The sequence below is a fragment of the Osmia bicornis genome, chromosome 10 (genome assembly GCF_907164935.1).
Source record: "Osmia bicornis bicornis chromosome 10, iOsmBic2.1, whole genome shotgun sequence".
NCBI classification, from domain to species: domain Eukaryota; kingdom Metazoa; phylum Arthropoda; class Insecta; order Hymenoptera; family Megachilidae; genus Osmia; species Osmia bicornis.
This window is the reverse complement of record NC_060225.1, coordinates 3,254,351-3,273,609: the sequence shown is the minus strand read 5'-3', so window position 1 is coordinate 3,273,609 and position 19,259 is coordinate 3,254,351. Positions and strand designations below refer to the sequence as shown.

General features: G+C 41.6%; 1 protein-coding gene across 1 annotated transcript; it reads right to left on the bottom strand.

The window, feature by feature from the left end:
• Positions 1-756: 756 nt before the first annotated feature.
• On the bottom strand, positions 757-19,165 carry LOC114874384 (guanine nucleotide-binding protein G(I)/G(S)/G(T) subunit beta-1). Its single transcript, XM_029183599.2, has 7 exons — positions 18,684-19,165; positions 8,234-8,745; positions 5,941-6,086; positions 5,562-5,855; positions 5,101-5,302; positions 4,703-4,919; positions 757-4,445 (listed from the first exon to the last, which is right to left on the bottom strand). The coding sequence occupies exons 2-7, from the start codon at positions 8,288-8,290 to the stop codon at positions 4,339-4,341; spliced, it is 1,023 nt and encodes a 340-aa protein (XP_029039432.1). The 5' UTR covers positions 8,291-8,745; positions 18,684-19,165; the 3' UTR covers positions 757-4,338.
• Between the last annotated feature and the right edge of the window lie 94 nt (positions 19,166-19,259).

The window sequence follows — 19,259 nt, the reverse complement described above, 5'->3', positions numbered from 1 at the left end:
TCTCCTTCTTTCTTTTCCTCCGTTCCCTTCAATTTATTCCTTCTACACCGTGCACGCGTTGTTTCGCGGTGAAATAGGACCCAAAAGAAAACACCTGACAACTCTCTCCCTTCTTCTGGGTGTCCAGGTGACAACGAAATCACGAAATAAGCCGGTAAAAAAATAACCAAAACTGCACGTTTCGTTTTTTCCAAGTACTTTTATTCGCCTTATACTCGTACGATTTTTAGAAAATGAAAAGACCGATACGCCGTCGATGAACTGTTCAAAAATCAGTTCCTCTATGCAGAGGTGTGCGAGTACTCGGAATTTACAAGCCGAGCTGAACTAGATTCTCGAATTACTCGAAATCGACGAACTGTTTTTGAAAGAAACAACGAGCTATTCGAATATTCGAGCCGTCGTAAAACTTCGATTTACTTGAAGATGAATTTTCAGCTCGAATATTCGAGTAGTTCGATTTTTTCGAGTAGCTCGCTTTTGTTTCAAACAATTCGTCGATTTCGAGTAATTCGGCAAATTCAAACGCTCGATTCGGCTCGACCGACCGATCATTGTTTGACTCGAAATTCGAGTACTCGCACACCTCTACCTCTTTGTCCACGGACAAAAGAATCGTCGGAGAATAAAAGAGAGAGAAGAAAACGAACGGAAAAATAACAAATTCCTCCATGTTCCACAGAATTCTTTTTTTTTTTTTCTTTATGATTTTCCCTTGCGCGTGCCGTTTACTATGACTAGAGACATAATAAATCCTTAATTTTGCATGCTATATTTTGTCGACAGTATGTATATGTATATGTGTATATATATATATATATATTTGTTTCATACAAAGAATAAGAAACCATATTGCTTCGGTGGCTCGAGGCTTCGAAATACAAAAGTGGAAAGCCTTCCCGAGAGGCCACGGAATCGCGAAATACAAAAAGCACAGATCCTCCGTTTCCATGTTTTTAATTCACTTTTTTTTTTTTGCTTTTCATTTATTTAGCTATTCTTCTTCCTTCAACGTCTCGCACGAAGATTAACCCTTTGCCTAAATAATATTAAAACAATTGAAATGTAACAAATCTGCATTGTATTTGTACTACGGTTGATTTTTTTCAATTTAGATTCAATCATATAATTTGTTCAGTTAAGGATTATAAAATCCAATGTATATTTCTCGATTGCCTCAACAATGCAGCGATTAATACAAAGCAAAGGGTTAAAGTGAAGATCGAAGGAAGAAGACTTCGTTTTTAAATTGGTGCGAAGAAGAGATCATTTTTTTGTTGCTTCCTTTTGCCTAATTGGTCGCTAGAAGATACGAAGGCAAGTGTAACATAAGCGAGTTTAATCGAACAGATTTCATATCGAAAAAGAAAAATGAAAATTAAAAGAAAAAATCTTTCCTTTTCTCTTCACCTATGTAAAATAACAAGCTCTTTCAGAAGGGACTTCTGAAGATTGTACCATAAACAGTTTTTAATCAGATTACGTACTTGTTCTGTCATGAAAACAACTGTTGCTTCACGCGTTCCGGAAGCCACGCTTCTTTTTCGTCGATTCATTCAATTGCGTTAAAAAAACAGCTCAAAGAATGTGGTTGAGATTTTCTTCAAGTCATCGAAACGGTCTGGTAACACCCTTTTCAATTACTCGAACGTTACACGCAACAACAACAACAACAGCAACAGTGTCACTGAAAAAACAAAGAAGAATTTAATAGAAAAAAAGAAATATTATACCAGCGTGGTTACCGGAAAGCGGTAGGACCGTGATCCTTCGGTACCGAACAAGTGGATTCAATTGTTATCTCCTTAGATACTTATATATTAAATATTAATAATTATAAATTACAATCATCATTAATAGTAATATTAAACATTATCATTAATATTATTACTTTAAATGCATACACAGTTTAAACACCTAGCTTTTGTTTCGACGAAAAGAAGAGCAGTGTAGGGAAAAGATGAAGGAACGCAGGATATGATGACGAAGAATTAGACTGTTAACCCTTTTCGATGATCCACAGGACATCTAGTATCACTGTCTGGAAATGGTTAAAGGGCGATTAAAAAAAGAAGAAAAAAAATACATGTAAGATGATGGGAAACGTACAGATCGTCTAAGAGAAAATAAGGTTGAAGAAAGGATGAGGATGAAAGAGAAAGAGAGAGTTTGGTCTCGCGGTCCGTAGCTTCGATCCATGATTCTTTGGGTCCTATTTCAAAGGAACTTCTAGGACGATTTATCTCGTCGAGAACACGTGCATTCCTCGTACGTTCGAGGATTGTTCGGTACTGGATCGATGTTAGAGAAAGATGCGGGACTCTGCTTTTCGGCGAGAGTTAGAAGGAACTCTTCTCGGTCTCGCTGTTCTTTGATTCTTGTTTTTATCTAAAGAGGAACAGGGAATAGAGGCTACAAACTAAACGATTACACGTTCACATTAAATAATTTCCTTCTTCCGTTTCGTACTTAAATGCTGGTCACAGAATTTGGGATATTTCTTCGTGTTGTTGCTTTTCTTCTTTCTTTCGTTAACTCGTCTTATCGTTCGTTTTTAGTTTCCTTTTATTTTAATCGATGTCCTTTCATACGCGACGATTCGAATTTCGATGAAATGTATGCTTCTAAAGAATTTAAAAAAAAAAAAAGAAAAAAATATCAATTTTTCTTCGCCTTCTTTTATAGAGTTTCTCGTTTTCATTGGCAAAATGTTCTTCCGCGCCATCGAGACCTTTCGCACATTCTTGCATATCCGAACAAAACCCGTTCACTCTCTAACAATCTCCGGTTTAACTCGAACATTCACTCAACAATCTCAAGGAAAGAACCAAGAACGTAGAAAATGGCCTATATAGCAGTGATCTATACAAAATAAATAATGATAAATCTATATAAAAATTAAAGGTATCAGTGCAAACGCGGCGGTTATAGTCAGAAAAGACGATACGATACTCGCGCCAATTGTTTATGTTTCTTTTAACGTCCCTCTTCTAAACCACCCTCGTTGGTAGAGGGGGGTTGCGTGAAATATACCCGACAAATTCGTCGAAATTGAAACGGGAAACAAACGATGGAAAATGAAAGAAAAACACGGTAAAAAGTGAGAAAACATGATATATCAGAAACGGTGAGTTTGTATTGCCCGGACTCGTGGATGAACCCGACTATGTACTTAATGGCCTTCCGTTTACGGTACACTTCGCGTTCCTGTGCAAATGTATGTATATGTAGTTTTCTCTATATAATCGTATTAATACACGTGCGTACGGTGTGCATGTAGGTTTTCAATGCAATATGCGAGTTTATCGTAACCTTGCCTGTTCATTGACATATACACGATTCATATAATTATACGTACAATATATAATAGGTATTTTTTTTTCCCATGATCATGTTTGACTTTTTTTTTCTGCCCTGCACGAGCGACCGTTTTCGTTTCTTTCGCCCGGTATTTGGTTGTTTCGCACGAGCGAGTTGCTTCGTGCCATGCCGAAGAACAAGAAAACGAAGAAACAAAATAATAAGGGATAGATAGTAAAAAGAAATATATGTTAAATGAACCGCCGGAGCAGCCGATTTTCTCGGCGCTTCATCGGCAGTGAACGCTCGGAACCATTTTGTTCAGGATACAACGCTTCCAACGACATCGCGAGTTTCAACGTGTCGTCCTCGTGTCGTCGATTATCGATCTTCGAATGATCGAAATATGCGTGTAATCAACAGCACGTGCTCGCCAAGTGATCCTTGAAAAAGGAAGGGGTGAGGGGCAGGATAAAAAGGAAGTGTGTGTCTGTTTCTGTGTATGTGTGTGTACGCGTGCACGAGGACCGGAGAGATTTTTGGCTTTGTCTCATATGCCTTGGTGCTTCTCTCCGTTTTGTCGTTCTTCCTTTTCTCACGCTTCCCTCTCGTGTGTCGAACAAACGATATATTAAACTCATGCTAGAAGCGCTGGTATTCACGAGTGATTTTATCGCCGACCCTGCCGCGACGCAAGGCTAAATCGACGCCGCGTCTTCGGTAGTCCTTTTTACCAGCACAACCCAAAACGTTCTTAAAGTCGCTGCTGCTACTGTTACTGCTGTTACTTCCTTGGGTTATCATTTTCCTGTTTTTGTTGATGCTGTTGCTGCTACTACCGATGTTGTTCCTGGTGTTCTCAGATTGCCCGAACTTTCTGATCAACGTCAACTTCGGCGAGGCTGAAGAGTAATTCGCCTCGTTCGAGGATACGGACACGCCGACTTCGGTGGCCAAATGGTGGTACTTGATGCTTATACTGTATGCTGATTGGCTGCATTTGGTTCTTTGGAGGAACGTCTTGGGGTCAGCCCCAAGTTAGTTCCAGATACGAAGGAACGAGTCCCAGGAACCCGTCGCTACCGCCATACCGTCCTCCGTAACGCCCAGGCAAGACACGCGATTATCGTGGCCAGCAAGAATTCCTGAAAAACAAACAGGAGACACCTCGGAAAAATATCCCATATTTCGCTCCCTCGTTTCTCCTTTGTGCGACATATGTAAACGGTGCAGTAATTGTATACATGTTCCATAAATATTAACCAAAAGGTGTTAATACCAAAGGTGTAAAAACAAAAACAGAAACTAAAGAACAAATGCACACAGGGAGAGAAGGCCTTTAAATAAAATTTCTCTTCTCTCCTGAAGAAGCATCTCACGGGGTCAAAAAACGTTCGCGTACCAGCTCGTTCCGCCTTCATGGAATCCCATACGTTGCAGTTGAAATCGTCGTAACCGGCCAACAATAATCTTCCGCTCTTGCTGAACGCTACGCTGGTAATACCGCAGATAATATTGTCGTGACTATACATCGCCAGCTCTTGGTCTGCCCTAATATCGAACAGTCTGCATGTTGCATCGTCCGAACCCGTCGCGAAAGCGTATCCATTCGGGAAGAACTATGCGGTGAACAGAAAGGAAAACAGAAGAAAATTATTCGTGTAATACGAGCATCAAAGAAATTCAAGTATTTCTTCCTGAAGGAAAAAGAAGACATACGATATTCAATTGTATTCCACTCGCAATATACCTGTATCCTATTATCTAGTAAATATTTCAACAAAACAATCGTCCTCTTACCGTGACAGCGTTTATGTCGCTTTCATGACCAGGGAAGGTCTGCTTGCAAGATCCTTCACGAATGTCCCATAATTTTGCGCTCGCATCGCACGCACCGGATACGAATGTGCGCGTGTCCGGTGCCAAGGATAGGGACATTACGTCGCCCGTGTGACCAATGAAGGAAGTACACTGCTGGCCAGTCTCTATATCCCACAGGGCGCTGGTCAACAGGAAAAAGACACGATATATAGCGACGTTGTAATTCGCTTGCATTCATAAACGATACACGATTACCAAGTAAAAGGAGAGAACCGAAAGAACCAAGGACAAGGATGGCGGGGTAGGATCGTTGTCTTTATTATACATTCGCATCCAACATCCTGTTAAATGGAATAAAGTTACACAAAGGAACATAGCGTGCGGACAATTAGAAACAATTTCTAATTCTGGATTAAATATAAAAAGCAGACGTTGCTTACCAAGTCATGTCCCCAGAACTGGTGACAATTTGGTTGTCGTCATAGAATCGACAGCACGACAAGTAACCAGTATGACCTGGTAACTCTCTGCTAACCCTTACGTTTCCTTCTCTAGTTTTAAGACTATAGATGGAACAAATGTTATCCAACCCACCGCAGGCCACGTAACTACCTGATGGCGCGTACGCACAGGTCATTACCCATGAGGAGCGCAAAGGAATCGCGTGAACTTTATTGGTGGTGTAACTATCCCAAACGATCAGCTTTCCATCCTGCGACGCTGACACCAAGTTTCTGTTGATTAAATCGTACAGATAGATTATAATTGTTTGCTTCCGATATCGTAGCTTCGCTAAAATCTTATCGGATGATCAAGTACCTTGAGTCACTGCCCCAATGCATCGCGTAAATCTTGGCCAAGTGACCGCGAAGCGTGCGTCTGGTCCGCATTTGTATCCGGCCGATCGGCTCCATGCCCGACGTGGCTTGGACCAACGTCGTGTCGCATGCTGCTTTCCTAGCATCCTGAAAAAATATATCGAGAAGAACACGCATGAGCACGGAAACGTAACACTGGCTCGATGTGGACTAAATATTAGAGAAAAATCTGCTTATACGTCGTCCCTACTCATTCATAGCCATATTCCTAGATGGCTGCGTGAATTCTGAAGGGGTTAATGAATTTCGCGTGAAAATCTCGTTGAGGCTCGTGGAGCACGTGAACTCCGTCGACGGAAGGTCAAGTGTCGCGTTCGAATGAAACAGGTAAAACGAGGAGAATTCCATAAATTATAAAAATTCGAAAAGTCCCGTTTTACGGTACTTTTTAGACTTTTCGCGGTTCGAAATCGATCATTCGATATGCGACAATTAAACTCGTACGTTCTCCGTTGATGTAGAAAATTAAAAGGGTTGATAAAACGAACAGATCTACACGTGTAACGAGGATAAATTATTGAAACACTTGAGGAGGGTATTTAAAAACGTTCATTCTATTTATCGCCAACAGCGACGTGTGTTACACACTGTGTACGCCTGACGATGCGTGTAATTTCACGCACACAGGAACAACAGAGAAAGAGAGAAACCGAGAGTGAGAAGAAACAGGATAGAAAGCAGAAGAGAGACAGAGAGAGGAATGGTGGCGTATTGATCAGAGAGGAGCGACGGTTATGCCGCACCCTACCACCACCACACACACACACACGTATACTACTACAACCTTTCATTTCCACCACCATACACGAGAGTAGAATCCACCGATTGCCATCGACGAGGATTTTCCACCGCCAAACAACTTCTAATTCCCGTCAACTTCTAACTACCCCTGATCGAAGACAGATCGTACAACGATCTGACTGGTAACGAAATAAATTGCCAGAAAATCGTTGGATTTTACCAAGAATTTTTAAGAGCATTACTAAAAGGGGATGAAATACGGAGCTACTTCGAAAATGGAACGTTAAGGATCAAGGGTTGCTTGGCCCAATTTTAAGAAGATTTGGGCAAGATAAAGCAGGGACAATCTCTTCGACACTATTTTTAGAGATGTTCTCTTGTTCTATCGAATATTGATTTCCAGAGTTGGGAAAAGAATTGTTTGAAACGTATAAAATCATAAACAATACAGAAAGAATTAGTATATATTAATAATTTAATTTCTACTACTGTTCCATTTAAAAAACAAACCCCTTCTGTGAAGGTGTAAAAATATAGAATTTTAGTCGATCAATAGGATAATAAAATAATAAAAAGATAACAGAATGTATGATGAATGTATTACTGTAACAAACAATTGTCTATAGTATTACTACCACCCACGGTAGGATGAAACAGGGTAAGAAAAAAAAAAAACAAAAACAAAAAACAAAAAGGGAAATACAAAAAAATTGCTGACTCGTTACAGGGAAAAAAAGGGGTCGGTTGTTTAATGCCAAGTGGCACTTCGAGCCGAGAGACGCCCTAGACTTTTTTCTTTTCAGACAATGCACGCCGCTGTTGCATGTAGAACTGTTGCTTTGTCCTCCAAAGGTTCGGAGATTGTCGGTAAACAAAGAAAACGTAGGAAGACGAAACTCAACCGTGGACCATTCCCAGAGCGCTTGCTTAAATAACACCTAAAACTATAGAAAATGTTAAGTTAACGCGAAACAGGCTAACGACTGAATGCCATCGAAACACGTTATCTACGGTTTATAGATAATTCATGTGACAGGAAACTGACGTGATAGGAAATCCCGTAGGTTGGTAATATCCAACAAACTTTATCTAAGAAAACTTGTACATTATATATGTATTGCTACTTACTCTGTGACATTAACCCTAGAACGGTGGACCATGGAGAGAGTCCCAATTTTAATTATTTTCATTTCTTAAATAATATTAGATAGCAAAAGGAGGTCTTAAATTTAGAAATTACTCATTGTGACCCCAATTTTAATTCAATTTTGCATCCCATATTATTATAATTTTTTAAGTTTCACGCTGTTCACTTTAAAATTATTCAAATTAATTGATAAATTTAGGTCACGACTGAGCCAGACTCAAGAATTAATATATTATCCACCGGTCTTAAATAAAATAGACACGCACTACCACCTTACAATTAACATTTAACTAAACATTAAAAATTGTAAATTTTTAATTTCCTCTGAAGTGGAGGATCGACTTACTCGGATGGCATTTTTTAAAGCGTCTGCCTCCTGACGAAGGGTTTCTAGCTCGCTCATGATGCCTATTTTAGTGATGTGCCTCGAGTGAGAATCCGCTGAAACGTTTGATAAAGATGTGTCTCGGAAAGGTTATATTATTTTCACCCTTTAATGGAACCTAGAACGTCGTGTCCGAGGAATTGGTTAACTTCTATCTAATTTGTCCTTTCGCTGAAAGGCAGTCGGAGCCCAGTGTCACGCCGACGACGCTTCTTCCGGTGGACAATAATGGAGCAGATCCTCGAGCTTTGCACCACCAGGAACGGGAGGATGAGATGAAAGAAGAACGAGAAGAGGATGACCGAACCTTCTTCTCCAGCGGGTACCACCAGTCTTTCCAAGTCTCTCCCTCTGATCTGTTGCTGTCACGGCTTCCGCTTCCGCCGCTACCACCGGAACCAGAGCCAGACCACCGCTGTCTCTCCCGCCCCACGCGCCAGCTTCGACACCTCCTAACGAGACCGTTGCCACCCCTGCGAACAAAATCGTACAAAATTACTTATTTTTAACCCTACTAACTTCTTAACCCTTCTGGAACGAGAAATCTACTTATCATTGTGGTAAGAAATAAAAATTCTGGGTTTAGAAACTCTTTGCCCTCCAAAAAAAGGGGTTAATCTGTAAGATCTAATGAAATTCTGACAAAAATACTTTTTTATTTACAAATGAAATGTTCGACATCGATATCAGGTCTAATAGTTCATTTCTCTATGTACCTATATCGAGAGAGTAGGTGTACGTGTACGATATATAGTGTAACGTCTATTACATTTTTATTATTCTATTTTTATCCAGGCCTGTCACATTCGTTGACATATTTGTGTCACGGACAACGTGTTTCTTCGTTTGCGCGTCAACTCAGGCGTCATTAATCTTCTATCCATAGATAAGACACGTAACAGTCTCGATTTCTATGAAAATTCACTTTCATTATTAATTCTCAATTCGTCTATTTTGTGTTCGTGCAGAGTAACGTCAGAGGGTTGCTATTTTCATCGCGACCGAAACAATGTTACCTAGAAATTTTGGAAAAATTTTATATTTAGAATGCCGTTAGAAGAACGAGAACCGATTTGTCGTTCTATTTCGTGAATTTCTGATCGGTCTACAACAGGTAAGACGTTTCTTTCATTCAGCAGCTGCTTGTTCCAAATAAAGTTAATTTTTCAAGCTGCATCGGAATTTCGGTGGCAACGAGCGTCCTTCACCTCCAAAAGGTCTCGCAACCCGGGGAATCCGAGGGCTGTCGATCCAACGGGGAAGGTGTTCTCATTTGCCGGAACCGAGTGTATCGTTCGGCGCATGAGCAAGCACTACGAATCACCGAGTGTAGTACTCGGGGTGTCGCGGATGAAAGAATCATGGAAAAAGAATGTAACAATATTCTCAGATAAAAATGACAAGGTACAAAAACCCAGCAGCTTAAAGTTCCACTTGCTGACCCTCTGAAAAATGACGAACCACTGACAAATCCTCCCTCTACGCAATAACTTCACAAGTCTTCACAGCTTGAGCTAAATTTTCACGTGAATTTGGAATTTCTTATGGTGGTCGAGGTATCGCTAAAAGCGAACCGGTTAACTGCTGCTTTATATCCGAAATGAATAAACGACGGTATAAATAATTTACAAAATAATCAACCCTTAAAATAAACCTTGCTGAAATTAATCTATAATTTCTCTAACTCCAAAGCGAATTAAACGAATGAAAAATTTCATTCCTGTTATCCGAGGGTTGATTCTCACCCTGACGTACCCTTCGCGTTACACCTGACCGGTGCCGGTCGTAAACTGGCTCGTTTCGAAGGACGTCGAAAGCAGAACGAAAGAAGGATAATTCTGTCCATCGCTTACCCGCTCCGTCCACCTTCCACTCTTGTCAAAGCGTCATGAATCCCGAGGAAACATAACCTCTGCACGAGGAAGGGTCCGTTGCAAGCGCAGAGGGTAGCGAGCTGCCTTCTCGAACCCGTCTTCCACCGCCAGATTGCGCGGTCGAAGTGAAAAGCCGGCACAGAACTAGACTTTTGAGGGTAGAAAAACCGGAAGGGATGCAGCACTTTTCATCCGGCGCGTATAGTCACTGGGGAACCGGTCAAATGTACGCACTGGTGCGAGCTCGCTTTTTCATGCCGCGTTCAGAGAACCGTGGAACCGACGACGACGAATCGATGAACGCTCGTCGTGGCTCGCCCCACTTGGGTGCTCTTTTGCACCAACACCCTCTGCGATCTCTTCTATCTCTCTCTGTCCAACGCTATTCTACTACTTCTTTGTCCGTTACTCTCCACGCTCGACGAACTTGTCACATATATACGCGTAGACGCGTGCGCTCGCGCGGCAACCGAATGATGTATCGGGTCAGGAAACACCTTCGAGTACACCTTGAGATTTAACAGAGGACAAGGTGATCAGGAATACGGAAGAGAGCGCGGAGAATGGACAGAACCTTGGGTACGATTTCGAACCACACCCAGGGAGGACGTGGTTTCGAGAGAAGACCGGCTAGCTGGGGAAGAGAAGGGATGAAAGCGACGCTGGCGCCGCGGCGCCCGCGTACCGGCTGACTACCGGCGTCGTCACGACGTACAGTGGGGCAGAATCCCAAGAAACAGGGAGGGAAAAAAAAAATGCAACGTACCGTGTTTTTTCACTGAAAATCCTTAGCCTGATTAAACTACTTGGTAATTGGACAGAATAGAGTATGGTTACCGGAACGATACAACGAAGTAATGATACAATTAAGGGCAAAAGGCGCCGTTCTCTGTGATACATAGAAAACGAGCCAACTTCGTGTACCTTGCTCTCAGAATCTGTTGCAGCTACGGATTTCAATCTTTCAAAGCCTCTATTATGATACTAGATGAATACTTTAGCGAAAGAGAATTTTGAAATATCGAAGGTTAAAGTGTGGATTACCCTCGGTAGTAAAAGCACACAAAATTTCAACTCGATCGGTCGAACCCTTTGCCCTATAATATCAAATCCCACTCGTGACGCACCTTACAGTTCAAACGTGTCAAATTTGTCTGGGTACTAATTATAATTTTCCCAGTCACGAATCGTGGAATATTTCAATTTTCTTCATTTGATTTTAAATTCAAGCAACGAATTCAGAATTAGCTCTGACTGACGCAACTATCGAGAAAATCATAGAAGGGGTTAAAAAACGAGATTTAACGATGTCTGGACACTCAGACTCGTGATTACAGCAACTTTACCGATTTCAATGATCTTACCATATGTTATAACTCTGTTCTGACATTGTGTTAGCTATTTTTTGCAGGATGAGGGGAGAAATAATTAGGAACGTCGACCGAGTTTATGTACATCTCTCTTGATAACCCTTTGGCCGCTCTGTTTGTACAGCAAGATATTGAATGTGCTGATAGTATAGAGGCCCAAATGGCACCCTTTCGTTCACGTCGCAATATACCTGATATAAGTCTCGCCTTTTGACAAATTTCAAACTACGCTACCATCTTTCTAAATAACGTTATATTACAAGTTATGTCGGCCCCCCTTGCCGCAATCGCGCGTTGTCGAGCGATGTATCATCGCCTTAATAAAGCTCAATCGTAATCGTTCAAAGGATCCGTAGAACTCGCGATTAATGAAGTAGACCATCTTCGTTAGAAGCAACATAGAAAATCTGCCGGCTCGACCGTGTCCGACCTACATCCCATTTATCACTCTTATCAAGGAACAAGTCGGATACACGTTTCCCCGCGTGTGGACGCGTTATTTGAAAATATGACTCTGAAGAAAATTCCATTTTACAACCGACCGACCTTCTGGCTCCGTCATTTCAGAGGCATCCGCCGATGGAAATGGACGCGAGATACTGTTAGGATAGATTTAACTGAAAGACATTTCTATCGTTCTGGATCCCCTAGGCCTTCCTACACGCGTTCCCGGATGCACGAATGAGAGCAACAGTTGAACCACGCGGGTCAACGTCCAATACGATCACTCCCTCTCTTTAGCTCTCTTCCCATCTGCTGGCTGTATATAACCACGAGGCTGCCAAGTACCTCACACCAAGTGTGCACTCCGACCAAGTCCCTGGCACGACCCAACGGTCTTTCGAATAGCGAGAAAGAATGGGATAAGCCGCGAAAGGTCTAGCTAACATTCAACATGTCTACTGTTGCCGGACGCCTGTTGGCGTTGCACCTGCCAACAGCCCGTTCCAATGACTGGCCAGCTGTACATTTGTCTATAGGCCGGTGTTTACTCTGCTCCTGGTGCCATTTTTCTTCTTTTTGCGAAACCGTTCTTGGACGTTGAACGCGGACCTACTTGTTGATATTTTGCACCTTGCCGCGTCTACGTCACCGATAAAACCGAACGATTCCTACCGCGTTACTATTTTACGATACTTTTATGTTGGAAAATCGTAAATAATATATGAGTCAAAGTTTCATGTCGATATGAGATAAGCAAGCTGATAGATAAACGATAACAATTTTTAATTTACGTAATTTTTTTTTATTTTGTAGAAGGAACATATTTTATGAAAATTTGTTTCGTACAAGAAGAATATTTTGTAGTGGTAGGTTATATTATCACCATGTGGGTAGTTGTAGAAATTTATAAATAATTTTATAAATAGGGGCTATGAGTACAATTTTCATCATTTCAAGCTTGAATAAATGAATTTTTGTACATGCAATTAATTTTTTCTTTAAATTATTCCGATTCTTTTTATAAAACAAGTATTTCTAAAAAAGCCTTGTCATAAACTTCGGAATCAGTTAAACCGTTCAGCCACTGGCCTCTTTACCCCGATGCAGAATTTATTAAACTACAAATTTCTTGACAATTTCGCCAAGTTTCAGTAGTTGCATTATCGATTCTTTGCGCTAGTTCTTTCTGCGAAGTCACCTTTATACCGTACACCTTTTGTCCCACAATTCCCCGTACATAAAAATTCAGAGATACTAAACGTAACGTTCACAGGGATCTTTCTCTGCTTGTGTAACAATACGTTTACAGCCCACTTTTCCATCTACCCCAAGAGTTTTTCCCTTTTCTCAGGGAGAGCCTGGAATACCCTATATGTTCCCATTGTTCCCAAGATCGAGTTCGTTATACGATGAAAAGCGATGAAACGAATGCTAACGACATTAATTATAAACAATTCTTAAATAAAGAGACTTCGTTAACCGCGTACAGGCCGTGTGTATAAAATGATATTGTGGTATTACAGCTGATGACTGCAATTCACATCGGCACGACCTAGTTTCGAAACGCGTACAACCGAGGAGGATCAGCTCGTAGTAAGTGGAAGCCTGTCTTCTCTTTCGATAATAGAAAAATAATAGAGTACGGGTACTCGGGATAGCTCGACCGTTTGTTACGATCGATCCGTAGACATCGGACGCGATTTCGTCACCAGACTGCATTGTTACGCATTCGGAAGAAAACACTTTACGCCAGGGGTGGACGATTGTTTTGGCCCGGAGCCTTTTAAAATGATTGCATTTCAGAAAGGTATAAATTGTACCATATAAATTCAATAAAATAATGGCAGTTTTATTCAATTTATTTAAATACGAGACGAATCTTCGGTCGCGCACGAGAAGGAAATCTCGGTTCAAGACGGATTTTTCTGTCTTGGCGGACCACAAAGAAGCCTCACGCGGATGTCTTCGACTTTTGGCAGGGAATCTCTGAGAATAGTACGAGCGCAAGGAACACGCCCGTTTAAAATAAGCTGTGACGCAAACCGATCGATCTATCAATCAATCCGTAAACCGCATCGCGAATAAGAACATTTGTTCGTTTTGTCCCGACGGCGTTTCCCTTTAACAGCGACCAACAGACACCAACTGTGTCGTCCCTAATGCGACCGGTGAAAAACACGCGGATACCCTAACGAATCTACCCCGGCGACCATTTAACGCCACTCTTCGGGCAAGTGCAACCGTCAACATTATCCTCCGAAAATAGAAAATCATTCGACTGCTATGAACTCGTGAACAATTCAAAGCTACGTTAATTTACCTACGCCTTCTCAACCCTCGGCGAACCTGATCGATCCTCGTTGTATCGCACGATTAGCGATGGCTTCGAGTATTTCGCAAGCAGTCCAAGTATTTTGGGAAATGGAAACGCTACTGGTTCGTCTCTAGGATACTTCACTCCGCCAAAGGAAGAAGGGATGATTGGAGGGGTGACAGGGTTCGATCGATGCTTTCTCTTAAAGAAAACACTGTTGTGTAGCGATCGTTACACGCGAGACGCGAGCATGTGTAGAAGAGAGATCGAGTCGATCGAGAATCCCTAGGGTTGAAACACGAGCTCGGAGTAACGAGCTACCTAAAATCCGTACGTTCCCGTAGTTTCCAGGGTATAGAACGGCGAAACGTCGGGGTGGCGGAGCGAGGGGCGCGCAAGTAGGGTTGAAGAAACTCGAAGCAAGATAGAAAGGGATGGAGGGTAGGTTGCGGAGAGGTGACGGCAGGTGAATGACGTCAGAAGGCGTACCGTGACGTCGGATGGTAACCTGAATTTGGGACTGCTGATACCCAGGATTTTTCCTCTACCGTCCCTGGTACTTTATAAATATTTCATTTCGTTTGAAAGTCAAATCCTTCGCGAGTTATTTTTATCAAATTTCTTTATTACAGTACGAATTTTCCCTCGTTATCTGAAATTGTACTCGTTAATCTTAAACCCATGAGACACGGTTAAATGTTATTAATTTCATTATCTTTTTTAAACATGCAATTATCGCTGAAATTTTACACTAGGCAAACTCTTATTAGGAGACGAGAAAAAAAAATTATTTGCTTTGGACGTTCAATGGTACAGACATCAGGTGTATGTAAATATGCGTTAAGAAATTAAGCCGCAAATAGATGGTTCCGCTATTTTTACGAATCACAGTGACGTCAGAAGAAAGAAGGAAGAGAGGCAAACGTATGGATGTTAGGATTAACACAGAATTTGGAAGACTCGTCGACCGGTTCAAAGGAAAATTCGACTCGTGCGAAAATCGATGCTTTCTTAATCCTTTCGTTATCACGGTAATTATCAATTTTATTCTTTTCGATTGCGCCTTGGACGCACAGAACGCGTCGTCCCTTTCGAACGAATTCGAATCAACCCTTCTTTTCTGCTCGCTCGTTTTCCACTGGTTCGTCCATCGAGCAGAAAAAGGGGCAACTTGTGGGCTCACGAGGGGAACGTGTAACAGGACGTGACCCCGCAATAGGGAGAGGAGGATTGGAGGGTGACAGGAAGGAAGGAAGGAAGGAAGGAAGGAAGGGAATAACAGGGGTTTGCCAGTGCTACACGTCATTGGCATTACTTTCGCACCGACTAAAGTACTCGACGACCTACTAACCGTCCTACGAAACACGATCGTCATTAGAGATCGTAGAAAAGACACATCCTGTTATCACCGTGAATATTCGTCTAACGCAAACGTATGGTAAGCATTTATTTTCACGGGTCGGAAACTTTGACTCTGAATTTCGAGAAAACGAAAATATTTTCGAGCAGACCTAAGAACCTTAACACGTTACAGACTTTAGATAAGAGAAATTCTTAGATAACATTAAGTACGGTCATTAGAATATCTTCTAAGGAATGTTAACCCTCGGACGGCGGACCATGGAGAGAGCCCCGAACATATTATAATATTTTCATTTTTAGTCAGCAATTTTAACTTCTACAGTTTTCAACTGTTCAGAATGGACGATCGTCGATGAATTTGTAGCCCTTTAACCTTTTAGTTACTAAAATGCATAATTCTGTTATCGGGTTTACTTTGGAGCCTCGTGAAAGCTTTGTCAATACAGACAACTATACGAAATTCATGTTTTCTGTGCTGATATAACAGATGATCGTGTTGCAATCGATAACGTTACTCGAGGCGATCGAGATTTGATTCGTAGTAATTGGTCAGTGAATAGATACGTCCGTATATCGGTATCGATTGTAAATGTTTACGCATCGTCGTCGCTGATTTCCGCGGTTTATCAGCTGGATCAGTGAGTCACTTACAGCCCGAACGAAATCGATTTCTTCTGAATGAAAAGAGCGCGGAGGGCCGATAACAGATATTATCGCCGGCGCATCTCTCTCTCTTTCAAGTGGTACGTTGTCAATTGAGCAAAAGACACACCACTTGTGTCTTTAGAATTCCAACGACTTTATACTTCGAACCAATTAAAGACAATTAAGACAGCTGCTATTGCCGCAATTGGCCGGCCAATCGCGAGACACATACTATCTCGTACTCTAGTGTACATCTTTTTTATTTTATTATACATATACGTACACTTTGTCAGCGTCATGACCAAGTCGCGTTTATAAAAAAAACTTCTTTTCCTGTTCGGTTGGTTTCCTAAAAAAATTATCGCGGCAATAATATTTTGTATTCGAGCACCAGTGAAAATATTTACATTTTCCTTTATCGCGACAAACCGCGTCATATTAAAATATCGAAATGGTCGGCAATACAGATAATTTCGTACTGATATCGATTTTATCTAAAGCTTCAAATTAGAAGAACGATTCGATGCATTCGCGAAGAAAAATTCCTGACAAAGAGACACGGTTAGAAACGCGTTTCCGTGAAAACCATTGTAATAACGATTCAAGGCTGTGAAACTACTGCGTTTTCCTTTGTCGTCTATGTCTTCAATGTGATTCACTGACAATGTAAATAATGTAATGTAAACATATAGCAAAGTGAAAAGGAAAAAATTCAATATTTAACCGTTTCTTAATGAAACCTTCCACTTATGGCGTCTACTAACTTTTATTAACCCTTAAACAGCGGAGTCTGAGCCAATAGAGATCCAAACTCACAAAATATATACAAGAGCATTAATTTAAAGGTAAATGTATCATTTTTGTAGCAACAGTGTAAAATTTAGAAAATGAAAGTAATATGGAATACAAAGTTACATTAAAATCCGCCACTCGAGAGTTAACTTATTCCCATAGTCCGTGGATTAAAAATATGAAATGTAGAAAATGAAAGTAATATGAAATACAAAATTATATTAAAATCGGGGCTCTCTCGGTGGTCCGCCATCCAAAGTTTCATTTATTTCCACCATCCGTGGATTAACGGTGTAAAGTTTAAAAAATGAAAATAATATTAAATACAAAATTGAATTAAAACTGGGGCTCTCTCCATAGTCCACCGTTCAAGGGTTAACCTTTCCTCGGGTTAAAATATTATTTCGTTCCCTTTAGATACAAATGTAATAAAAATTTGAACAGTGCAACAAGGGTTGACCGTTAGTCGTGGATTCATCGGCCGACTAATGTTTAGCCTCGAGCAATAATTAGAAAAGCTGAACCGATGATGAAAGTGTCATATTTTCGGAGAACACGTGTACACCGACGTACAAAGACGTCGTCGCGCGATATTTTTACACCTCGTATTCGCGTTTTTGCAAAAAGCGTTGCCCCGTGTTCCCGATTACAATACCGTTTGTTTCCGTGTCAATTTTCGACCGCGGATATTATGCAGTCCTCCCACTTTTTATTACTCCCCTCGTGTCGCCGTATTGGAATTCGAGCGATCTAATTACCGCTTTAACGACGTCCATTTAAATCGACAAATTTTCGCGCCATATGTATACACCGTATCTCTGACGATACGTAACGCATGAAAAAAATAATTTTTCTTCATTTTCTTGTAGCAACAACACGGTACAAGTATGGTAATCGTGACAATCGTTATCGGGAGGAGAGCTTTCAAAACAAAAGATTAAAGCAAGGAGATAAGATCGTTGGTACTTCGATGATTTAAACGCGACCGATGTACACATTCATAATAAATACGAAACGCAGCCGAGCATTAATAGATAATGTGGCTCGCAACACTGTGCGAATTAGTGGTTATTGATCTCCTATGTAAATTTGCAGCAATCTCAGATATCGCTAAGCAAGCAAAAGCTTTTTTTTTTTCTTCAACGCCAATTTACACTGTATATGTATACTAGACGAGCCGTTCCGTTCCGTAATCAACGATTTTCGTACCCGTTCGCATCGTGAAAAATTCTTGAACGAGAAAAGTACGGTTTAACGTAGCAGGAAGAATCTCGTTATCGCGTGAGCCGGCACTGACTCACGGTCGCCAAAGTCGACAACTCTAAATAGTATCGTTATAAATTCTACGTTTCCATCCAAGGGGATTTCCAACGAGTTGAAACGTTAAACGGCACGAAAGGAGACACGGTGGGTAACGCAGTCGATATTAAAATAACCACGATGACGGAACAGGAAAATTTGACAGTGTAGCCTAGGCGGCCGCCATGTTGGCTACTCGTATCGAATCGAAGGGCTAGTCAGGGCCGTTCGTTCTAACGTTCTTCCAAGTGGAAACGAGTTAGGAAGAAAAATCACTAATAATCATGAATTGAAATGACGGTTAAACGTACCTGGAGCTCCCTAACGGAGCTACGATCGTCGAAATTCCCGGCTCGGTGTATCGGCCTCTCGTACCCACGAACAGCTCCTCTCTCTCGCTCTCTCTCTCCCTCCTGCTGCGGCGGGCCTTTTTCCTAGCCTCGATTTCTCACATCGATGACTATGCACTTTCCTTTTCACACCTCTCTGTTCCCGAACAACGTCTCGACACGCCACGAAATCACTAGGCAATGATGCTCGAACGATCGGGACGAGTCTGCTCCACCACGAGAGTATTTCGCGACACTACCGTGACCGCCACTTAGTTTAAGGTTATAACCCGTCACTGCTCGAACTTTCAACGACGAACACGAACACGAACGTGTAACGCGAACTTTATCAACGATTCGAACTAATGCGACGGTTCAAACGATTGTTTTCATAAATACAAAAAACTTCACGAAGCGAGCGGAGCTACTGTTGCTGATACTGCTTCTGCTGCTGCTGCTGCTTCACGGCTCTGGCGGGCGGCAGGGCGGGGCTCCGTGCTTCGAGTCCCGTAGACCCCGTCGTACATCCCGAACTCGCCGGTCCACGAAAACGCCCGA

Bases quoted from the DNA above. Each gene is read 5' to 3' on its own strand.
- LOC114874384 (XM_029183599.2), bottom strand. From the start codon at position 8,290: ATGAGCGAGCTAGAAACCCTTCGTCAGGAGGCAGACGCTTTAAAAAAT. The intron at 5,856-5,940 runs GTACTTGATCAT...TTTAATCAACAG, and splicing joins CATTGGGGCAGTGACTCAAG to AAACTTGGTGTCAGCGTCGC. The intron at 4,446-4,702 runs GTACGCGAACGT...TTTGTTTTTCAG, and splicing joins CATGAAGGCGGAACGAGCTG to GAATTCTTGCTGGCCACGAT.